Here is an 18103-nt window from a genome sequence, read left to right as displayed (position 1 = left end):
AACAGGCGTCACACAACGCGAATCGCGTCACGGGTGGGTCGTCGAATGCTTTGAACAATTGCAGAATCTTCAGGCGTAATTCTTCATCGTCGGCGTAGCACTCTTTTCGACGAAGGACGAAATACGGTATTGATTGATATGTGGGGTTTAACGTCCCAAAACCACCATTTGATTATGAGAGACGCCGTAGTGGAGGGCTCCGGAAATTTCGACCACCTGGGGTTCTTTAACGTGCACCCAAATCTGAGCACACGGGCCTACAACAGAAATACGGTATAGTGAGTGCCTCTTGACTGCACAAAAATTATGATGGTTTATGGCGTTGTGGGTAACCTGCAAGTGTGCTTGTAGTTTCCCCAAGAGTGTTTCAAAAAAAAAGGCTCCATAATTGCCACTCTCCCGTGGATGGTAAAACATTATTTCGTCAGAAAGCAGCTGCGAATGAGCAAATGTGTCAGATGGCCATCAACCCCAGGTTGGCGGCGACCTGTGTGGCCCACTCCACGACCCTTAACTGGACGACTGGGTCTGAGCTGGTCAACACGGCCTCCCAGAGAGGGACCACGCATAATATCCACCGGTGGCGGCACTATGCTACATTCCCAAAATATGTGATATGTTGCCACAGCCTGACACCATTTGCATTGCGGCTTTATCTCCTCCGGGTACATTTTGTTCAACACGTAAGGGTTGGCAAAAGATCGCTTTCGCCGTGATTACGCTGCGCGTTCTGCGCAGGCTTGGCAGTTATTTTTTTCCTACGCAAACTGAATCAGCTATTAGAAACAAAATACAAAAAAACTTGCAGGATATACGTTATGCATTCCCTAAGGTGACTCAAAGGCGAAAGGTATCGGATGCGGCTATATTAATGCACGCGGTATGTCATCGTCAGACGTTCGCCAACTTTGAATATTCTCTCCTAATTAAGTTTCACCAATGAACTCCGTATTTAAATGTGCTTTTATCGTAAATTTTCACACATCAGCAGTATAGACACCAACGTGGTAAGTAAAAGGCTGCTCACAAGATGCTCTCCTAACGACCGGCAAGTACACGACAGCGTCCTTAGTAATTTATTGCGCCACACTTTACGAGGAAAAGTTAGCAAGCGTATGTGCCGTCTGCTGTATTTCACACGTGCAACGACTCCAATTTGCGGCACCAGATTTAACAAAGCACGCAGCTACGAGCCGCACCAGCACGATCGCGTCGTCTTCGGCACACCAACATGACCGAGAGCGTATGCGAGGACGCGATCAATTCAAAGTATACACCCGGTTTGTTTCACATTAGCAATTGTGTGGGCGGGCATGGCGCATTTTCGCCGTCGGCGTTGACGTCGCCGTGAGGTTCCGAATAAATGTCACCCTCATGTAGCAAGTCAGGCGATAGACGATGAACTGTGCTAACATCTCCGATAATGTTAAAATTTTCTATTTATTTATATTGACGCTTCTTACCACCCTCCACTTGAAGAACTTTGTTGACAGGTATTTGGGGCGACTATTCACGAGATCGTTGGTGGGGCCCCAAGTACAGGGCTCCACTGACTACAGCCACCTGCCTGACGTGACCCGGGAGCGCTATAGCTCGATCGCCGGGGCAGGGATGACAAGCTGTGCCTCCCATTGCCCGGATGTGTTCGATATATTAAACTGTGCTAAAAAAGAATAGGGGTAAACTGGCAGGATTCTTCATGCATTGGCGAAGGACGACCCGAAGTCGGAAGCGACCTTCTCCCGTTTCTTCTCTGTCATTTTAACAAAAGGAAAACTTGGTGGACGCTTGAGCCTCGCTTTCGAGGGTAGAACGCGAGAGCGTAATCGGGCCCCGTGTGCATCGGCTTCTCAATCGACAGCCTCTCGATGCATGCCTCAAGCATGCCGCAAGGACAAGGACGACTCTGCGCGTAACGTTGGCCTTCTCAAACAATCCTAGAATACATGTAATGCTTCCTTTTGCGCGTCAACGAAGGGCCCACTGCGCGTTCGGAAGGCTATACGCGAAACTACGTGGCTGCCCACTTTGTTGATGCTTTTGCGGTCGACGGTGATAGAAATGTAAGAGCTTTTTAAATTGGTTGGGCCTCTAAAGCACGCATACGTAACGCAATTGACATGATTAGACGCCAGCCACGATTCCGTGCTTTTTGAACGCAATATATGACGCATTAACGAGAGTCCTCCCACACTACATGACATTCATATAGTGTATTGTTCCAAAGGAATTTCAAGCAATGACGTTCCTGTGTGGTACAACACCGGCTTGTCACTTAAACGGCCTGGGTGTGCTTCTCATTCAAACCTAAGTTTTATTTATTTTATACTTCTGAGCTTATTTCACTTAGACGCCAGGCGCGATTTCATGCGTCTTGAACGCAATATATGATTTCTAAAGAATCGGGCCACTTTTGACAAAGCCACCTTTGACCACGTCATGAGATGATGACGTCCCGTAATATGGAGTCATAAATTTTGACGAACTTTGACGTCATGAAGGATGACGTCACCGCCTGGTGGTGCTGTTCTGCCTCACTCGCTATGATGCCGACGACGGTCTGTTTTCGTGTTCGATGAGGCATATCTAAGGTTACCCTCTCAAAAAAAATGCGTAGCTGCAGCACCAACGATGAAGACAACGACGACCATCCTGATTATTTTATATATGGTTCATGTTATAATTATGTTCAAGTTATATTCATGTTTATTTTTGCATACGCAAAAACGTAGGGTAATGCTTGATTTTTTCATTACCTTTCACCTTAAAGAAAGCCAGCCTTTTTTTTCCTTCCTTTTTTTATAGATGTATACGTTAAATCACGCACCACAATTTTCGATGTAATCTCCAAGCTTGCTATTCTAAATCCTCTTTCGTTCAAAAACCTCGATATATTTGATAAAACAACTCGATTCTTGACGATCCCCCCCAGCGGGTGTGCGCCACAGATAATAGATTGATTGATTGATTTGTGGGGTTTAACGTCCCAAAACCACCATATGATTATGAGAGACGCCGTAGTGGAGGGCTCCGGAAATTTTGACCACCTGGGGTTCTTTAACGTGCACCCAAATCTGAGCCACAGATAATAGGCGAACAGGAGCAAGAAACGAGGCGGGCGAGCGAGACTAGAGGTCATGAGCAGCCCGTGCAGTGCGATTTCTGGCTGTCCTCTCTCTCTCGAATAACGCGTTCGATGCTCTAACAACTGAGCTACCACAGCGGCCAACCCTAACTTTGGTGCAATTCTTCAGTATTACAGGGAGAATAGAAAAGTGTATCCAGCACCGCATAAGAAACTTACAGCAATGGAATCGGTGGCATTACGCAGAATCCAAACACATACACGAACTTACACAGGCTGCATGTATTCTACCCCACAGCATACAAAGATATATGTCCGTGGTGTGGGGCCACACCAACTCTCACATCACGTGGGAGTGTACGCATCACAATGAAGAACACCACAACATGAACAACACAGAGGAACAATGGGAGGCGCTGCTGTCCAGCTCGGCCATTGTTGATCAGCGCTGGCTGGTCCAACGGGTAGAGATGATGGCTAGGGCCAGCGGAGCCCTGGAATAGGGGCCCGACCATTTGGAATGCTCCGAGTTATGCGCAAATAAAGTTTTCTCTCTCTCTCTCTCTCTCTTTCATTTTGTTTCCCGAATTCTACTGCATCACACCTCGTGGCCAATCCGCCATGGTGGGTTGAGCCATTCTTCAGAGAATTATCACCATCATCATCGTCAGGTTTGCGGAGAGATCAAGGCGGCTGGACAGTTAGCCACGGCTTTCTGTACAAACAAAAACAAAGCTTGTTTTTTGTTATGATTCGGCGTCGTCACTGACTTAATTCGCACGCCGCAGGTGTTTCCTTCCCGGCCTTCCCTCGCGTGGATGCGACGTACGCGCATGCGCGAGCATCATCACTGCGCTCAGAGGTGCAGCTACAACGTTCGCTAACAAGCCTTCTCGTCAACTAATCGCCCTTCAAAGGAGAACGCTGTCCTCGGAATTACTGTTCGCGCATTGGGATTAACGTGTGAAAAGCTCAGACTGCTTTCTTGAAATAGAATTCTGCATGGCGTATTTTAATGTCATATACGCACATTCGTCACCCGAATCACTATCCTTCACAGCCCAATGTTATCCCACTGGCGTGAACTTGTCCTTGCACAAAACGTATTACCGCATTCAAGCTTTATTGGACGCATATTTTCGCGGATACCGCCTCAAATAGCTACCTCGTTCAACGCTTCTAATATTTATTACACCTATGTGTCCTTAAGGCTCTAAGCCACATGTGGAGGACAAAGATAACATGAAGCCGTAGTCATACTGCGAGCACAGTGTCAAAGTTTTTACGGTGTGGTTAACCCGTCTCGTGGATATGAGCCGGTTACTGAGGCGGCAGAAACAACAACAGCCACAACAACAAAGAATACCGTAACGATGCTTGGTGCCTTGGTCCTGGGCCAGTCATTCGATTACGTGGGAACTTTTTTTTTCAACCGAATCTAAACTTGAACATCACAAACTAATACAATACCCTGTTAGTCCGATGTTTGTGTCAGCCAACAAAAAGCGGCTTTAGTGAAAGAAGAGGTTAAGGAAGGCCGGCAAGGCGCGGCCTGGGTGGTCTAGGGGTCAGCGGCGCGGCAGCCTTCTGCGGCGTAGGCCGCCCGTCCGGGGCCAGCAGACCGAACACCCAAGCGACCGCGAACGCGGTAAGTGATCGAAGTATGAAAGCCTTCGCTTACCGTCCAGCCTGTGTCTCGGCAAAGCCCCTTACGCGCACGCTTGCCTGTCCGCTGTTTGGCTAATCTAGCACAAGGGCGTCAAGCTCATTTCAGCCAGCAGACCACAGTGACTAAATGCAGTTTCGCACGGGCCGAGGAAGTGAAGAAGGTTGGAAGGGGGAGTGGTTCTTGAACAAGATGTCACTTGACACTTCCATTTAAAAGGCATTATCGTATCATATATGGGCCTCTTCTGAAGGTGATTAGGATTGAGAATTCGAGAAGCATCGATACTGTTTTCCGGTACGACTGAAACCGGAGCATTGATTCTGAGATACACAGGTTTTTTTTTTCGTTTTGCAGGTGTTTCAACGCATAGTAACCGCATTGGGTGCCTCACAGCAAGAATGCTTGAGACCATTCGTATCTGTGTAGCTCATGAACATACGTATTCAAGAAATGAAAGAAAAACGTACTACGGTTAGAAGGCCGTCATATTCGGGCAAGGCCACCACAGAGAGATTCGCGGGCCGCATGTTTGAGACCCGTATAGCATAGCAAATAACACCGTGCGGTGTGCTCAATACGAGTAAAACTCGCCGCACTTGTCTATAATTTCCGAAACTCCTCTCTTGGCTGTCTTGCGGGGCCCGACATTGGAGTTTTATGCGTCCACAGCGTGACGTGTGCCGCCCACGCTTGGGACTCGAATCGAACAAGCTGCACCGATTGCCTGACGTGACGTCGTCCGCCGCGGTTGTATACACAGCGGTTGCGGCGCTCCACCGCTGACGCGGTTTCGATCGCGGCCGTCGCATGTCGATCCATGGAGTCGAAGTGGTAGAGGCCCTTTTACTCTGCTTGATGTCGGAGTGCGGTAAAGTACACCAAAGTGTGAAAATTTTGCGAAGCCCTCCACACACGGCGTGCCTCACAATCGCATATCCTGGTTCTGGCGCTTTAAACCGTGGAAAATTGTCGTGCCTGTTGTAACAGCGTCACGAAAACGAGTCCCTGCTTAGACAACGCGATTGTGTGCTTGCTTTCCTGCGTGCAGTTTGGCACACACTTTCATATCCACGATGCACATATGACTATACCAGTCGATTCTTATGATTTAAGAATTTCGGTTGACCCTTACACTAGTTGATAATGATGGCAATAAGAGAACAAACCAAACAAGATTTTGATGGAACACAAGTGAAGTGACAACAGTAGAACAGTTGTATTTTTTTTTACTCGCGCTGTGCATATCATTGCAGGGTAAAAAAAAAACTTTGGGGGAAACGATTACTTATGGCATTCTCACAGAAATATATGTATACATTTAAGGCGTGCTATTTCAATACTTTTAAATATTTACCTAGCCATTTGATCTTTTTACTCTGCTGTAACTTTCGTTTCAGGAAAGATTGCTTTGCAGCCGCAATCTCTGCAATGGAGGGCTGCGTGCAAATGACTGTTCTCTATACGGAGCAGATATGCTGTTTCAGTCTTCATTTTCGTGCTGTTTCATTTTTTCATACATTAGCTGCATGCTAATTTATTCGTCCAACTCTTCCATTTTTTTTTGTTTGTGCGTGAATGTTGCTGCGTTATGGGCGCTTTATACACGTCGGTATTTTCTAGCTATTTCTTACGTTGTTGACGTAAGCATGCAAGCTAAACGACCATGCATACTTGCCGCTGATTGTGTGCGACAAGGAGACATTGGCTTTGGCAAAATCAGTTCAGTAATAATATGCGCAGTTTTACGTACGCCCCAAGATCACGATGTGATTATGAGGGGCATAGTAGTGGAGGGCTCCGGCAAATTTCAACCATCTGGTGATCTTTACCACGCACTCACGTCCCCTAGTACACGGGCCTTCACTATTTAGCCTTCATTGAAATCTAACCACCACCACTGGGATCGAGCCCGTGACCTTCAGGGCAGCATTCGAGCACCGCAACCAGTGATTTACCGTCACGAACGTAAAAACAACTCGTTCTGCGACATGGCTTGGAGCTCTTCTCTGTCCTAGAATCTGGTTTGCGCGCCGGGTAACGACGCCCTTGTGCAGTCAACTTTTCAAAACAAGTATTCCCGCTTGATGCAGTCACTGTAAAGTTAATTAGTAAATGTCATTTAATTGGGCCACCGACAGCCAGACTTACTGAACGCTGTGGCGATAGCCACAACGCCATAATTAGAACGTTCACTGTATACCGGGTGTTCAAAGTTAAGCTTTGTGGTTTTCTTAATAATCAGCACTGGGAGTAACATAAAAACCACCTTTGCATATAACTCATGCGACATGATTATCTGCAAAGGTGGTTTTCATGTTCCTCCCAGTGCTGAATATTGAGAAAACCATAAAGCTTAACTTCGAACACCCGGTATACAGTGAACGGTCTAATTATGGCGTTGAGGATATCACCACAACGTTCCGATTCATCGGAGGGCTGCACACTGGCAAAAATCCATCGGACGGCTGCACACAGGCAATTCTATCTTTTCAGGTGAGCGTCTTCTTGAGAGTGGCTTGGAGTGTACGATGGCATTTGTATCGTCCTGTACCTGCGCCGAGAGCCGTTTCACCCTGGTGTCGCGTAGCGTCCTGACGACGCATTGTCGGAAGTGTATGTGTCGCGGTGCCACCACTGCGAACAGGCCCTTTCTGGACGCAATCGACTGGAGGCGAATGGTCGACCGTGCCCACGCTTAGTACAGGAGAGGCCTCGAAGCGTGACGCCGGCGCGGCAGTATCGGACAGGGCCCACAGCCACGGTCTTAGAGCGCCGACTGCGTCTCGTCGAGCTTGCCAGCAGCGCTGCGGCGCTGTGTAGAATGCGGAAAGGGTAACCATGAGCGAACCGTTTTCTAAAGATCCGCCTCCGGGTGGTGGCCCTGGTTCGAGGGTCCAGCCGTCACCCGGCGCACCAGCGTCAGAACAACCCGACGACAACCGCGAACCGGCATTTCAGCCACCTTCTTCTCAAACGACTGTTAGAAGAGTTGGCGAAGAAGGAAGTAACGAGGAAGCGGAATCAACCGCAGAGGAGCAGCGGCAGCAAGAAGACATCCGGTTCGTCCGGCGTTTCACCGACTATGAAGTGGGGCAGTATCTGCAGCACGAGAATGATGGCGGCTCTGATAGCCGCCATCACACCAGATCCACCAGTCTCAGCATGGGCACCGTGTCCAGCATACGGTACACCATGTCTAGGACGGTGCCCTCTCAGGTAGACCCCGGAGACCTCCCTACTGTAAGTCCTGGTGCATCAGGCGGAACGTCAGTGGGCAGTGGTGCCACCAGCGGCGCTACCACGAGACCTGGTGCTGAGTCTACGGCCCCGCGACGACAGCACGTCAACATCGTTGTCATGCTCAAGCCGACCACTTCCAGTACAGACAAAAGCAAGCCCGGTCCCTCGAGTCATTCGTCGCCCAAAAAGTTTGATATTCCAGTGCCACGCGCGAAATCTTCATTCGAGGTCGGCTCTTTGGACAAAAGCAATAAACAAGAGTACAGTGGTAGCGGGGGTGCAAAGAAGTGTCGCTCTGTCAATCTCGATCACATCAAGGAAAAGGACGTAGCAGAGCTCGTGCGCTTTCTGAACGCTGCGTTTGCGGCGCAGAGAACGGACTCAACGACCATGTTCTCGCCGTCGGACGTCCAGTCTTCCCCTACTAGCGATCGCGGAAAAATTCGGTTTGACGAAGGAACCCTAAGCCGGCCACCGATGTCAAAGCCGGACACGCAGGAGGAAGCCGTCCAGGTGGAGGAGCCATCAAAGCACGTTTGCGCTACAGGCTCGCAAACGGAAGGACTGTTATCAGCCGACTCTGGAAAGTTCCAGCAAGTCGTGGATGAAAGGATTAAAGGTCCAACTGAAAGGGTATACTTTCTGAGTGAAGAGCAGGTCAGACAAGCGTTTGGCAGGGATGAAGTCATTGTACGGTTTCCTCACATGGACGTGCCACTGCGGCGAGTGAGTTCCGAGCGTGGAAAGGGGGGTACAAGCACCTCGGAGGACAGCGAAAGCCGAGCAGATATGCCCAGGTGGCTTCAAGAGTTCTTCAGCAAAAGTGACAGCACTGTAGCATTGAAGTCTCGGCGCTCGCTAGATGTTCAAGGTTTGGTGGCTCCGATCATCGAGGAGGCGGAAGTGCCTCAAACATCAAGAGTGGAATCGTCCCGCAAAGCAGAGTTGAAAGAAAGCGCCCTCGTTGAGCGCAAAGAAACGCGGCACAGTACCCTACTTGTAGAGCGGCCAACGTCTAAGGAGATGCAGCTGAAGCCAGTAGAAGTCGCCGAAGAATCAAAAGAAGACTTGTCCGGGGGTCTCTTTACGGGAACTTGGGAGTCAGAAACCGAAGACTCGAAGAAATCGGCGGACGGAAAATTGGAGAAACAACGACCACGCCATGACATATTAATCATTGACGCTGATCTGAAAGAATATCAGAAAATGCCTTATTTGGCAAAGAAACCAGCCGAAGAAGCCCCCAATGTCGAAGCGAGAGTGTGGTCAGCGGAATCTGGACTCGAAGAGTCCTTTTCGGAGGAGGAACTAATTGAACATGATATACAGAAGGGGAAGAAAAAACGCTCAAAGAAACCGACAATCAGAGGTATGTCTCTCGTAGTTTTGCCAACGCCCGACGGGAAAGCGCAAAGCCAACGTCATTCCATCGACCTTAGAGCAAAGGATAGCTCAGAGGGACTGAACGCGAGCGAAGTAACTGTGGCGCTGCCACTGACACAACAGGAATACCCAGCAATCACTTATGACGCACCTGAGCCCCCAGAATCAGCAGCAGGGACACTCGACGTGGCACCTTCTGACACAAAAAAGCACGAGAAAAAGCCACGTACACGACCAGAAAGAACTGATTCGACGGGTGCCATGAGAGCTCCGGAAGAAGCCAGTGCAGGAACGAGGAAATACATTTCCGACGGAAACGTTACTTGGCAGCCTGACAAGCCAGAGTCAGGCAAGGAAGCATCTGGACAGGACCGCCAAGAATTTCCGGGAGCATTCCCGATTAATGGAGGAGCGGAAATATCTGGAGCCAGGAAAGTAGGATCACATGAACTCGCATCGGCGGATACGTGGCCAGAGTATGGCAAGGAAGCAAGGGCTGAGGAAGGCGACCAAGAGTCGGCCCCTCCTAAACCAGCATCGGCAGACGCCACTTCAGTGGCAGAGGTACCAGCCATGACAGAAGTTCCTACGGAGCAGCAACTACCTACGCTTGAGCTTGTCCCATTAGAAGAGGTGCCCGCGCTTGAGGGGAAGCTAAGCATCGAAGAGATTTTGCATCAGGAGGATCCCCTAAAAGTTAAAACCGCAGAAAGATATGGTTCAGAAAGTGCGCCCTCAGAAGAGCCATCAGCAGAAAAGTTAGCTTCGCTCGACCTTGTCTCCTCGGAAGGGAAAACGAAGAGCGCTGAAGAAATTTCAGAAATTTGTCAACGTAAGTTTGTGGAAGAAGAAACTCGAGCAGTTCTGATGGCTCCAGTTACAATAAAAGGGGTTAAATCCGTTCATGACATCGAGCGCACGGTGTCGAGAGAAGCGCTGCAACTGGAGTCACTGTCCGGCAGTGGTGAATTGACGGAATCTGGGTATCCCACGATGGAAATGCTGCTCGCACAAATTCCAGCTTTCGAAAGGGCTCCGCTTCACCGAGCACCATCCGGTGAGTTCAATAGTTCCGAAGGAACTCCGTCGATAGAATATGAACCGCTTTTCCCGAGGCCAGCACGGCAAACACGGGAAAACTTCGAAAGAGTTGCTCCAAGGCGTACAAGATCACAGCATTACGCCGGATCTGAAAAAACACCGTCTATTGATTGGAATGCTAGCTTAGTAGAGCCTATAGACACTTTGAATTATGAGTGGTTGCTGCCGCAACCATGTCCTACAAAAGTTGCAGCCACCAGAAGACGTCCGCCAAGGCGAACAGTTTCAAAGGACCTATTCGGTTCCGAGAAAACACCATCGATAGACCAGACGGGGACCCTTGAAGAGCGGTCTCACGCCAAAACTTCGTCAACAGGAGAATCTGAACTTGCAGCTGAGACGATCCCGGCAGTTAAAACACACCATGTGAAGAAGGCGGGCTCACTCGAGCTCATTGTATCCGGCACACTATCATTCGAACGCAGCATGCATTCACCGGAGCCGTCAGAGAATTTAGCAACTGGAGCGACCGCTGAACAGCATATATCACAAGGTGATAAGGTGAAGAACACATCCAAAGAAACTTCATTAGTAGAAAGGACCGTAAGCGTAGGGGAACTGGAGTACCTAACCGACAAATGGGCTATATTAAGGGGATCTGGACAAGCTATTCCGGCTGCTCATAAAGTTATGCCATGCGTACTCTCACCTGACGTCACTGAACATCTATTGCGAATTGAGTTTGATCAAAGTTCGAAAGAATCGTCAAGAGCTCCTTCTATTATTACATCTGATGAAAAGGCCAATATTAAGCAAGAAACCACAGAGGAGCTCATTAAGCTCACAAAAGTATGTTCGGCTGAATGTAAGCCCGCGCGTAAAGAACGCCTATCACTTGTTCCGCTAGAGACACAAAAAATCGCACTTTCACTTGGCTCAAGTGGTGCACCTGAATCCGAAGAGACATCTACAATAGAGTCGGAACTGGTCACAACCAGACTAACCCAACCAAGAAAAGCCACTGCTATTGAGACACATACTGAAGCGCGCAGAGAAACTCCATTAGTACAAAAGTTCTCGACTGATACTCTTCCAAAAACGCAGGCGAAGATCAAGGCTCTCGCCATTACAAAACATAAACAAGAAAAGGTGCCACCCATGATCACGACCACCGAAGCTGGGAGGTCCTTTACTCAGCCAATATCAGAAGAGCACGCGCTCAAGAAAGAAGCCCCGTCAGAAAGGCTTGAAAGCCCATTCCTTGGGCCGGCAGAGAAAAAGACGAAGCTAGGCGAACCACCCTCAGCAACTCGAGCGGTCGTCTCTAAAACATCCCAGCAGGCAATAGTTGCACAAACATTTATTACTCCGCGGGTGCCAAAAGAGGAGGGCCGTTTGGTAAAACAGGAGCAAGAAAGTTCAACGAAACTTTTCTTGGAGTCCCGCACCCCTGCCCAATCTTCTGAGTTACCTTCTTCTAAGAAGAAGGCAAAAAAGAAACGATCTCTAGAGAGAGCATTGGCACCAACAGGCCTTCCACAACCTTCGAGAGAACCGAAGGCAAAACCACACGAAGAAGGCAAGCTTAGACAGGAGCTGCGTGAACGACTTGCTGAAGAAGCAGTCGGAAAAAGAGAGACGTTGGATGTCACCAGTGCCCCATATTCTGAGCTACCCTTTGCTGAGCTGAATGCAAAAAAGAAACGATCTCTAAAAAGAGCATTTCCACCGGCAGGCCTTCCACAACCTTCAATCGAACCGAAGGCAAAGCCACACGACGAAGGGAAGCCTAAGCAGGATCTGCGTGAACGACTTGCTGAAGAAGTCGGAAAAATAAAGGCATTAGATGTCCCCAGTGCCCATTCTGCTGAGCTGCCCTCTGCTGAGCTGAAGGCAAGAAAGAAACGATCTCTAAAAAGAGCACTTCCACCGGCAGGCTTTCCACTACCTTCAATCGAACCGAAGGCAAAGCCTCACGAGAAAATCAAGCCTAAACAGGGCCTGCGTGGACGACTTGCTGAAGAAGCTGTCGCAAAAAGAAAGGCGTCGGATTTCACTGCTGGCCCATCTTTAGAACTACCTTCAATTGATCTAAAGCCAAAAAAGAAGAGGCGACCTCCTGAGAAGCCAGAAGAGCTGCCACCAGCACTTCCCTTCATGCCAGAAAAAGAAAATTCAGAGCCAAGTGCGCGCGTTCCGGGGATATCAATGCTTGAAGAAGGAGTCTCTGTTATTGAAATAAAACCACACACAGGTGGGGTAGAGACGCTCGCCCAAGAACAACTCCCGAAAGTACAAGGAGTGCAAGAACTTCTTAGATTACGTACAGGAAAAGTTTCACTTGTACCTTTATTCACTGAGAGGCCAGCTGAACCGTTGGAGCTCGAAAAATTGAAAAAAGCGCTCCGTAAGTCGCCCTCAGTAGAAGTTGCGAGGGCGGCAGTAGAGACACAAGAGTCTGGTGTAGAAGAGGTTGAGAAGGTGGTGGGCGAAGAAAAAAAAGAGCTGAGCGACGAAGTTATTTATCCCGATATGCAGGAAACGAAGGACCTCAGAGCTGAAGTTTCGGCGCGAGAAGAAGCGGGAGAGGCAATTATGAAAGCAGCCTCTCAATTAGAAATGCAAGAAAAGGAAGCAGTGACGGAGGCACTTGACGCGGAAACAGCACCAGTAGTCGCATTAACCGAAGTTCCTTCAGTGAGGCTCTTCACAGAAGAGTCACTCATTCCGCCATCACCAGAACAAGTAATGGAGCAAACAGAAATCACAACAATGGGCGTGCAGGGACAAGAAATGCTACCGGAAGCAGAACCCGGAGAAACTCTTGTGGCGGTGTCTGCTGAAGGTGCCGCTCAGCCGATGGGGCCGCAGGAAATGGCGGATACTTTAATAGAAGAACTTGTCCTGCCAGGAGTAACAGAACATGATGCCCTTACCGGAACAGCGCGAGAATTGGTCGGCCTTGTAGTAGCGCCGGAATCTCAAGGATTGGCAGCTGCAGGTATGGCGCAAGAAGAAACGGAGCAGACCACTGGCCGAGAACTCTTTTTATTCAAGGGTCAGGAACAAGGAGCAGCAGCTGAAGCCCTTCCTGCAAAAGGAGTGCCATGTGTGGCCCTGACAGAGCTTCCTTCACTCTCACCAGAGGCCATATTTCCACCAGCATGGGCAGACCAAGTAAAAGAAGAGCCACAAATAATTACTTTAGAAGAGCAGCCAATGGCGCCCGAGGAAACAATCTTCGAACCCGATTTTATTCACTTGATACCACTGAATGAAGAGAAACGCTCTTTGTCAGAAGAATCCGTAGTGCCAGAATATCTTGCTTCACCGCCTACTTTTCTTGACGCATCGGAGGAATCTAGTGAAGGCTTCACCCCTCCAGAAATGTACGAAGATGAAACGTCAGTGAAAGCTCACCGGGCAGTAGGGCCTGTGATGGGGAAAAAGGCAAAAACGGAAAAACAGCCCCTTTCTCCACAGAGTAGATATACACCAATCAGGCCTCCGGTTGAGGAGCCTTGGGGCACGCCAGGACTGCCCGTTCGATTAATCCAGCCTGGGGGAGAGGTAGAAGAGAGTGCGTCTGAAAAAGCCAAGTTTTACACAGAAAGAGCACGAAAATTCGAAAGAAAACGGCAAGTTGAAAAGCGTGATGTCCGCGAGGCTCCAGTTTTCGATATATCTCTTCCTGAATATGCAGTCATCGGAGAGGACACGCTTCAAGAACCTGCGATGGCGCAACTGCCCTCTCCCAAAGAATTAACATATTTTATAGTGGAAGGTGCAGAACGAAGGCCGGTTGATTCTCTGGTTCAAGAAAGAGAAAATATCCATAAGGAACCACCGATTCCACAGAAAGCTATCGGATACGTGACAGAACCACTACGGCTGGCACGTACCACCACGCCTGTGCCATCTTTCAGTGCTGATGCTACAAACTACCAGAAGTGTGTTACAATGAAGAGCGCGGACATTTTGATCAGCCAAACTTCACAGGAAATGGCCTTTCCGGCGTTGCAATATGAAAAAACAACCCGCATCGTCGAAGAAAAAGAAGACCAAGTGAAACAAGAAAAGCCACCTGGGTACGATCAAGAATACCTTTATATTCCCGAGTTCATGACACGCGAAGAAGCGCATTTCCAGGTTCCTTCTCCAGAAACACCGACTAAAGATATTGTTGAACATATTGAAATGCAAGTCGCAAGTCCTCACCCTGGTTACAAGGGCGAAGTTCCATACATATCAGGAACTGTTACACAAAAAGGGCTAAGAAAGCCCAAAAAGAAAAGAAAGAAAACTCGACTCGCTAAGATCTCCACGGAAACCCGAAAAACGCCTACATATTACGAAAAAGAGTACACTCATGTACCAGAATTCATGACGCAACAACCTCGTGAAGAACAGACACAAGTGGACGAATCACGACCTCGAGAGCCCGTGAGGTCAGCTGTTGTACTGAATGTGCAGCCTCCTCCTTACGAACAAGAGTACCTCTACCTGCCAGAAATCATGGCTAGAAAGGAACCATCAAGTGTCCCTATAAAAGCAGAAAGACGAACACCTCGAGAACCTGACATGTCAGCCATAGAACAAGCCAAACACCCTCCTGGTTCTGATCTGACTCCCAGGACACCTCAACCAACAGGACCTCAGAAGAAAAGAAGAGAAAAGACTGATGCTGTCGACTTTAAGGTGCCTGAACATGTCAAAGAGACACATCGTAAGGCAGGGGAAGAGGAAGATCTACATACCGTGAGACAAGCTGTCGAGCTTCATGTAGAGCCTCCTCCATACGAACTAGAGTATGTGTACGTGCCAGAATTTAGGGTGAGAGAGGAGCCTACGGGTGTCCCTGTAAAAGTAAAAGAACCCGTCGCTCTAGAAGCCCTGGCGATGGCCGAAAAACAACAAAGACCGTCTGATGAAGTCGAGTTCCCCTTCGTACCAGGTGAAATTCACTCGAAACATCTTGTAGAAGCACTTCACAGAGAGAAGACACAGCCTTCCGAAGTCTCCAAGCTGGAAGTGAGCGAATACGCCAAAGCCCGACCACCAAGCTACGAATCCGAATACATGTATATACCGGATTTTATGACATGTGAATCATCGGCAGCAGCTATTCCTCAAGTAGCGAAAGAAGACCTCCAGCCAGTGAGACCAGCCGGTGTAATTTACGTAGAGCCTCCATCTTACCAACTAGTGCACCTCTACGTGCCAGAATTTATGGTGAGAGAGGGGCCCACTACTGTGCCTGTAAGCGAAAAGGAATCAGTCACTTTAGAAGCGGCGGTGACGGTCATAAAGCACCCAAGACCAGCTACTTATGAGGTTGACTTCCCTTATGTATCAGATCTGACTTACCGGAAAGCTCATGTAAAAGCACTTGAGAGGGAGAAGAAGCATTCTTCAGAGGTTTCCAAAAAGGAAGTCTCCAAATACAACAAAGCCCAACCTCCAAGCTATGAAATAGAATACATGTATATACCAGATTTTATGACAGATGAACCATCGGAATCAGCTATACCTCCAGTAGTAAAAGAGGGAGCTCTCCAGGCTGTGAGACCAGCCGGTGTTTTTTACGTGGAGCCTCCATATTACCAACTAGAGTACCTCTACGTGCCAGAATTTATGGCAAAAGAGGGGCCCACTGTTGTACCTGTGAGTGAGAAGGAAGCAATCACTGAAAAAGCGGCCATTTCAACCATACATCAAGCGCCTCCTCTTGGTCATGAACCCGAATTTCCCGATACACCAGACATTTCATGTCAACCTCAGGTAAAATTACGCATGGAAGAAAAAACAGAAGAAACTGAAGCTTTCAAGTTTGAAGTAGCTCAGCATGCCGTAGTAAATGCGCCAAGCTACGAAATGGAATACAAATATGTGCGACACTTCATCACACATGGTAAATTATCATCAGCTGTGGTACAACATGACCTACAAGAAAAGGGAACCCTCAAAGCAGTCAGGCCAGCCGGTGTGGTTCATGTTGAACCTCCATCTTACGAACTAGAGTACCTCTATGTGCCAGAATTCATGACGAGAGAGAGGCTTGTAAGAGAAAAGGAACCAGTTGCTCTAGAAGCAGCGGCGACGGACATAAAGGATACAAAGCCTCCTCGTCATGAAGTTGAGTTCCCCTACGTACCAAATATAACTTACGGGATACCTCATGCAGAAGCACTTGAAAAGAAGACCAAACCTCCTCAAGTCTCCAAGCCGGAAGTGGCTGAATATGCGAAAGTCCAACCTCCAAGCTACGAATTAGAGCACAGGTATATACCCGATTTTATGACACGCGAACCTTCCAAAGCAGCTACAGTTAGAGTCGAGCAAGAGAGCGCTCTACAGGCTGTGAGACCTGCCGGTGTGCTTAATGTAGAGCCTCCACCTTACGAACTCGAGTACCTCTACGTGCAAGAATTTCTGGCTAGAGAGAGGCCTACTACTGTTGTAAGAGAAAAGGAACCAGTCGCTATAGAAGCTGCGGTGACGGATATAAAGCATACAATACCTACTGATTATGAAGTTGACTTCCCTTACGTACCAGATCTAACTTACAGGACGCCTCATGCAGAAGCACTTGAGAAGAAGATGAACAAGCCTCCTGGAGTCTCCAAGCCGGAAGTGGCTGAATATGCCAAAGTCCAACCTCCAAGCTACGAATTGGAGTACAGGTATATACCTGACTTCATGACGCGTGAACCATCACCAGCAGCTTTACCTGAAGTAGCGCAAAAGGGAGTTCTCCAGGCCATGAGACCAGCCGGCGTGCTTCACGCTCAGCCTCCACCTTACGAACTGGAGTACCTCTACGTGCCTGAATTCATGAAAAGTCAGGAGCCTATTGCGGAGCATGTAAAAGAAAAGGAACCAGTCGCTATACAAGCCACGGTGATAGCAATAAAGCCTACTATACAACCTGGTTATGAAGTTGAGTTACCCTATGTACCAGCTGTAACTTACAGGAAACCTTTAGCACAAGCACTTGAGAGGGAGAAGACCAAACCTTCTGAAGTCTCAACGCAGGAAGTGGCTGAATATGCGAAAGTCCGACCTTCAAGCTACGAATCGGAGTACATGTATATACCTGACTACATGACCCATGAACTACCGCCAGCAGCTTTACCTGATGTAGCGCAAGAGGGAGTTCTCCAGGCTTTGAGACCAGCCGGTGTGCTTTGCGTTCAGCCTCCACCTTACGAACTTGAGTACCAGTACGTGCCTGAATTTATGGCGAAAGAGGAGCCTACTGCTGCGCCTGCAAGAGAAAAAGAACCACTCGTTTTAGAAGCCGCGGTGATGGCAATAAAGCATTCCATACAACGTTATGAAGCTGAGTTACCCTACGTATCAGATCTAACTTACAGGAAACCTCATGTCGAAGCACTTGAGAGGGACAAAACCAAACCTTCTGAAGTCTCCAAGCAGCAAGTGGCTGAATATGCGAAAGTCCATCCTCCACGCTACGAATTAGAATACAGGTATATACCTGACTTTATGAGACGTGAACCATCACCAGCAGCTGTACCTGAAGTAGCGCAAGAGGGAGTTCTCCAGGCCATGAGGCCAGCTGATGTGCTTTACGCTCAGCCTCCACCTGACGAACAGGAGTACCTCTGCGTGCCTGAATTCATGAAAAGTGAGACTATTGCTGAGCATGTAAAAGAAAAGGAACC

General features: G+C 48.6%; 1 protein-coding gene across 1 annotated transcript in view; it reads left to right on the top strand.

Annotated features, from left to right (window-relative positions):
- The first annotated feature begins 4489 nt into the window (after window positions 1-4489).
- The window catches only part of LOC142803725 (uncharacterized), a 33257-nt gene continuing 19643 nt past the window's right edge, over window positions 4490-18103 (top strand). The window contains exons 1-2 of the mRNA XM_075889480.1: window positions 4490-4733; window positions 7248-18103. The exon at window positions 7248-18103 is cut by the window's right edge and continues 19643 nt beyond it. Of these exons, the coding sequence (XP_075745595.1) occupies window positions 7593-18103 (10511 nt within the window). The 5' untranslated portion in view covers window positions 4490-4733; window positions 7248-7592. The remainder of the gene's footprint in view (window positions 4734-7247) is intronic.

The sequence above is a fragment of the Rhipicephalus microplus genome, chromosome 3 (genome assembly GCF_043290135.1).
Source record: "Rhipicephalus microplus isolate Deutch F79 chromosome 3, USDA_Rmic, whole genome shotgun sequence".
In the NCBI taxonomy this organism is placed as follows: domain Eukaryota; kingdom Metazoa; phylum Arthropoda; class Arachnida; order Ixodida; family Ixodidae; genus Rhipicephalus; species Rhipicephalus microplus.
This window is presented reverse-complemented; position numbering and strand designations above follow the sequence as displayed.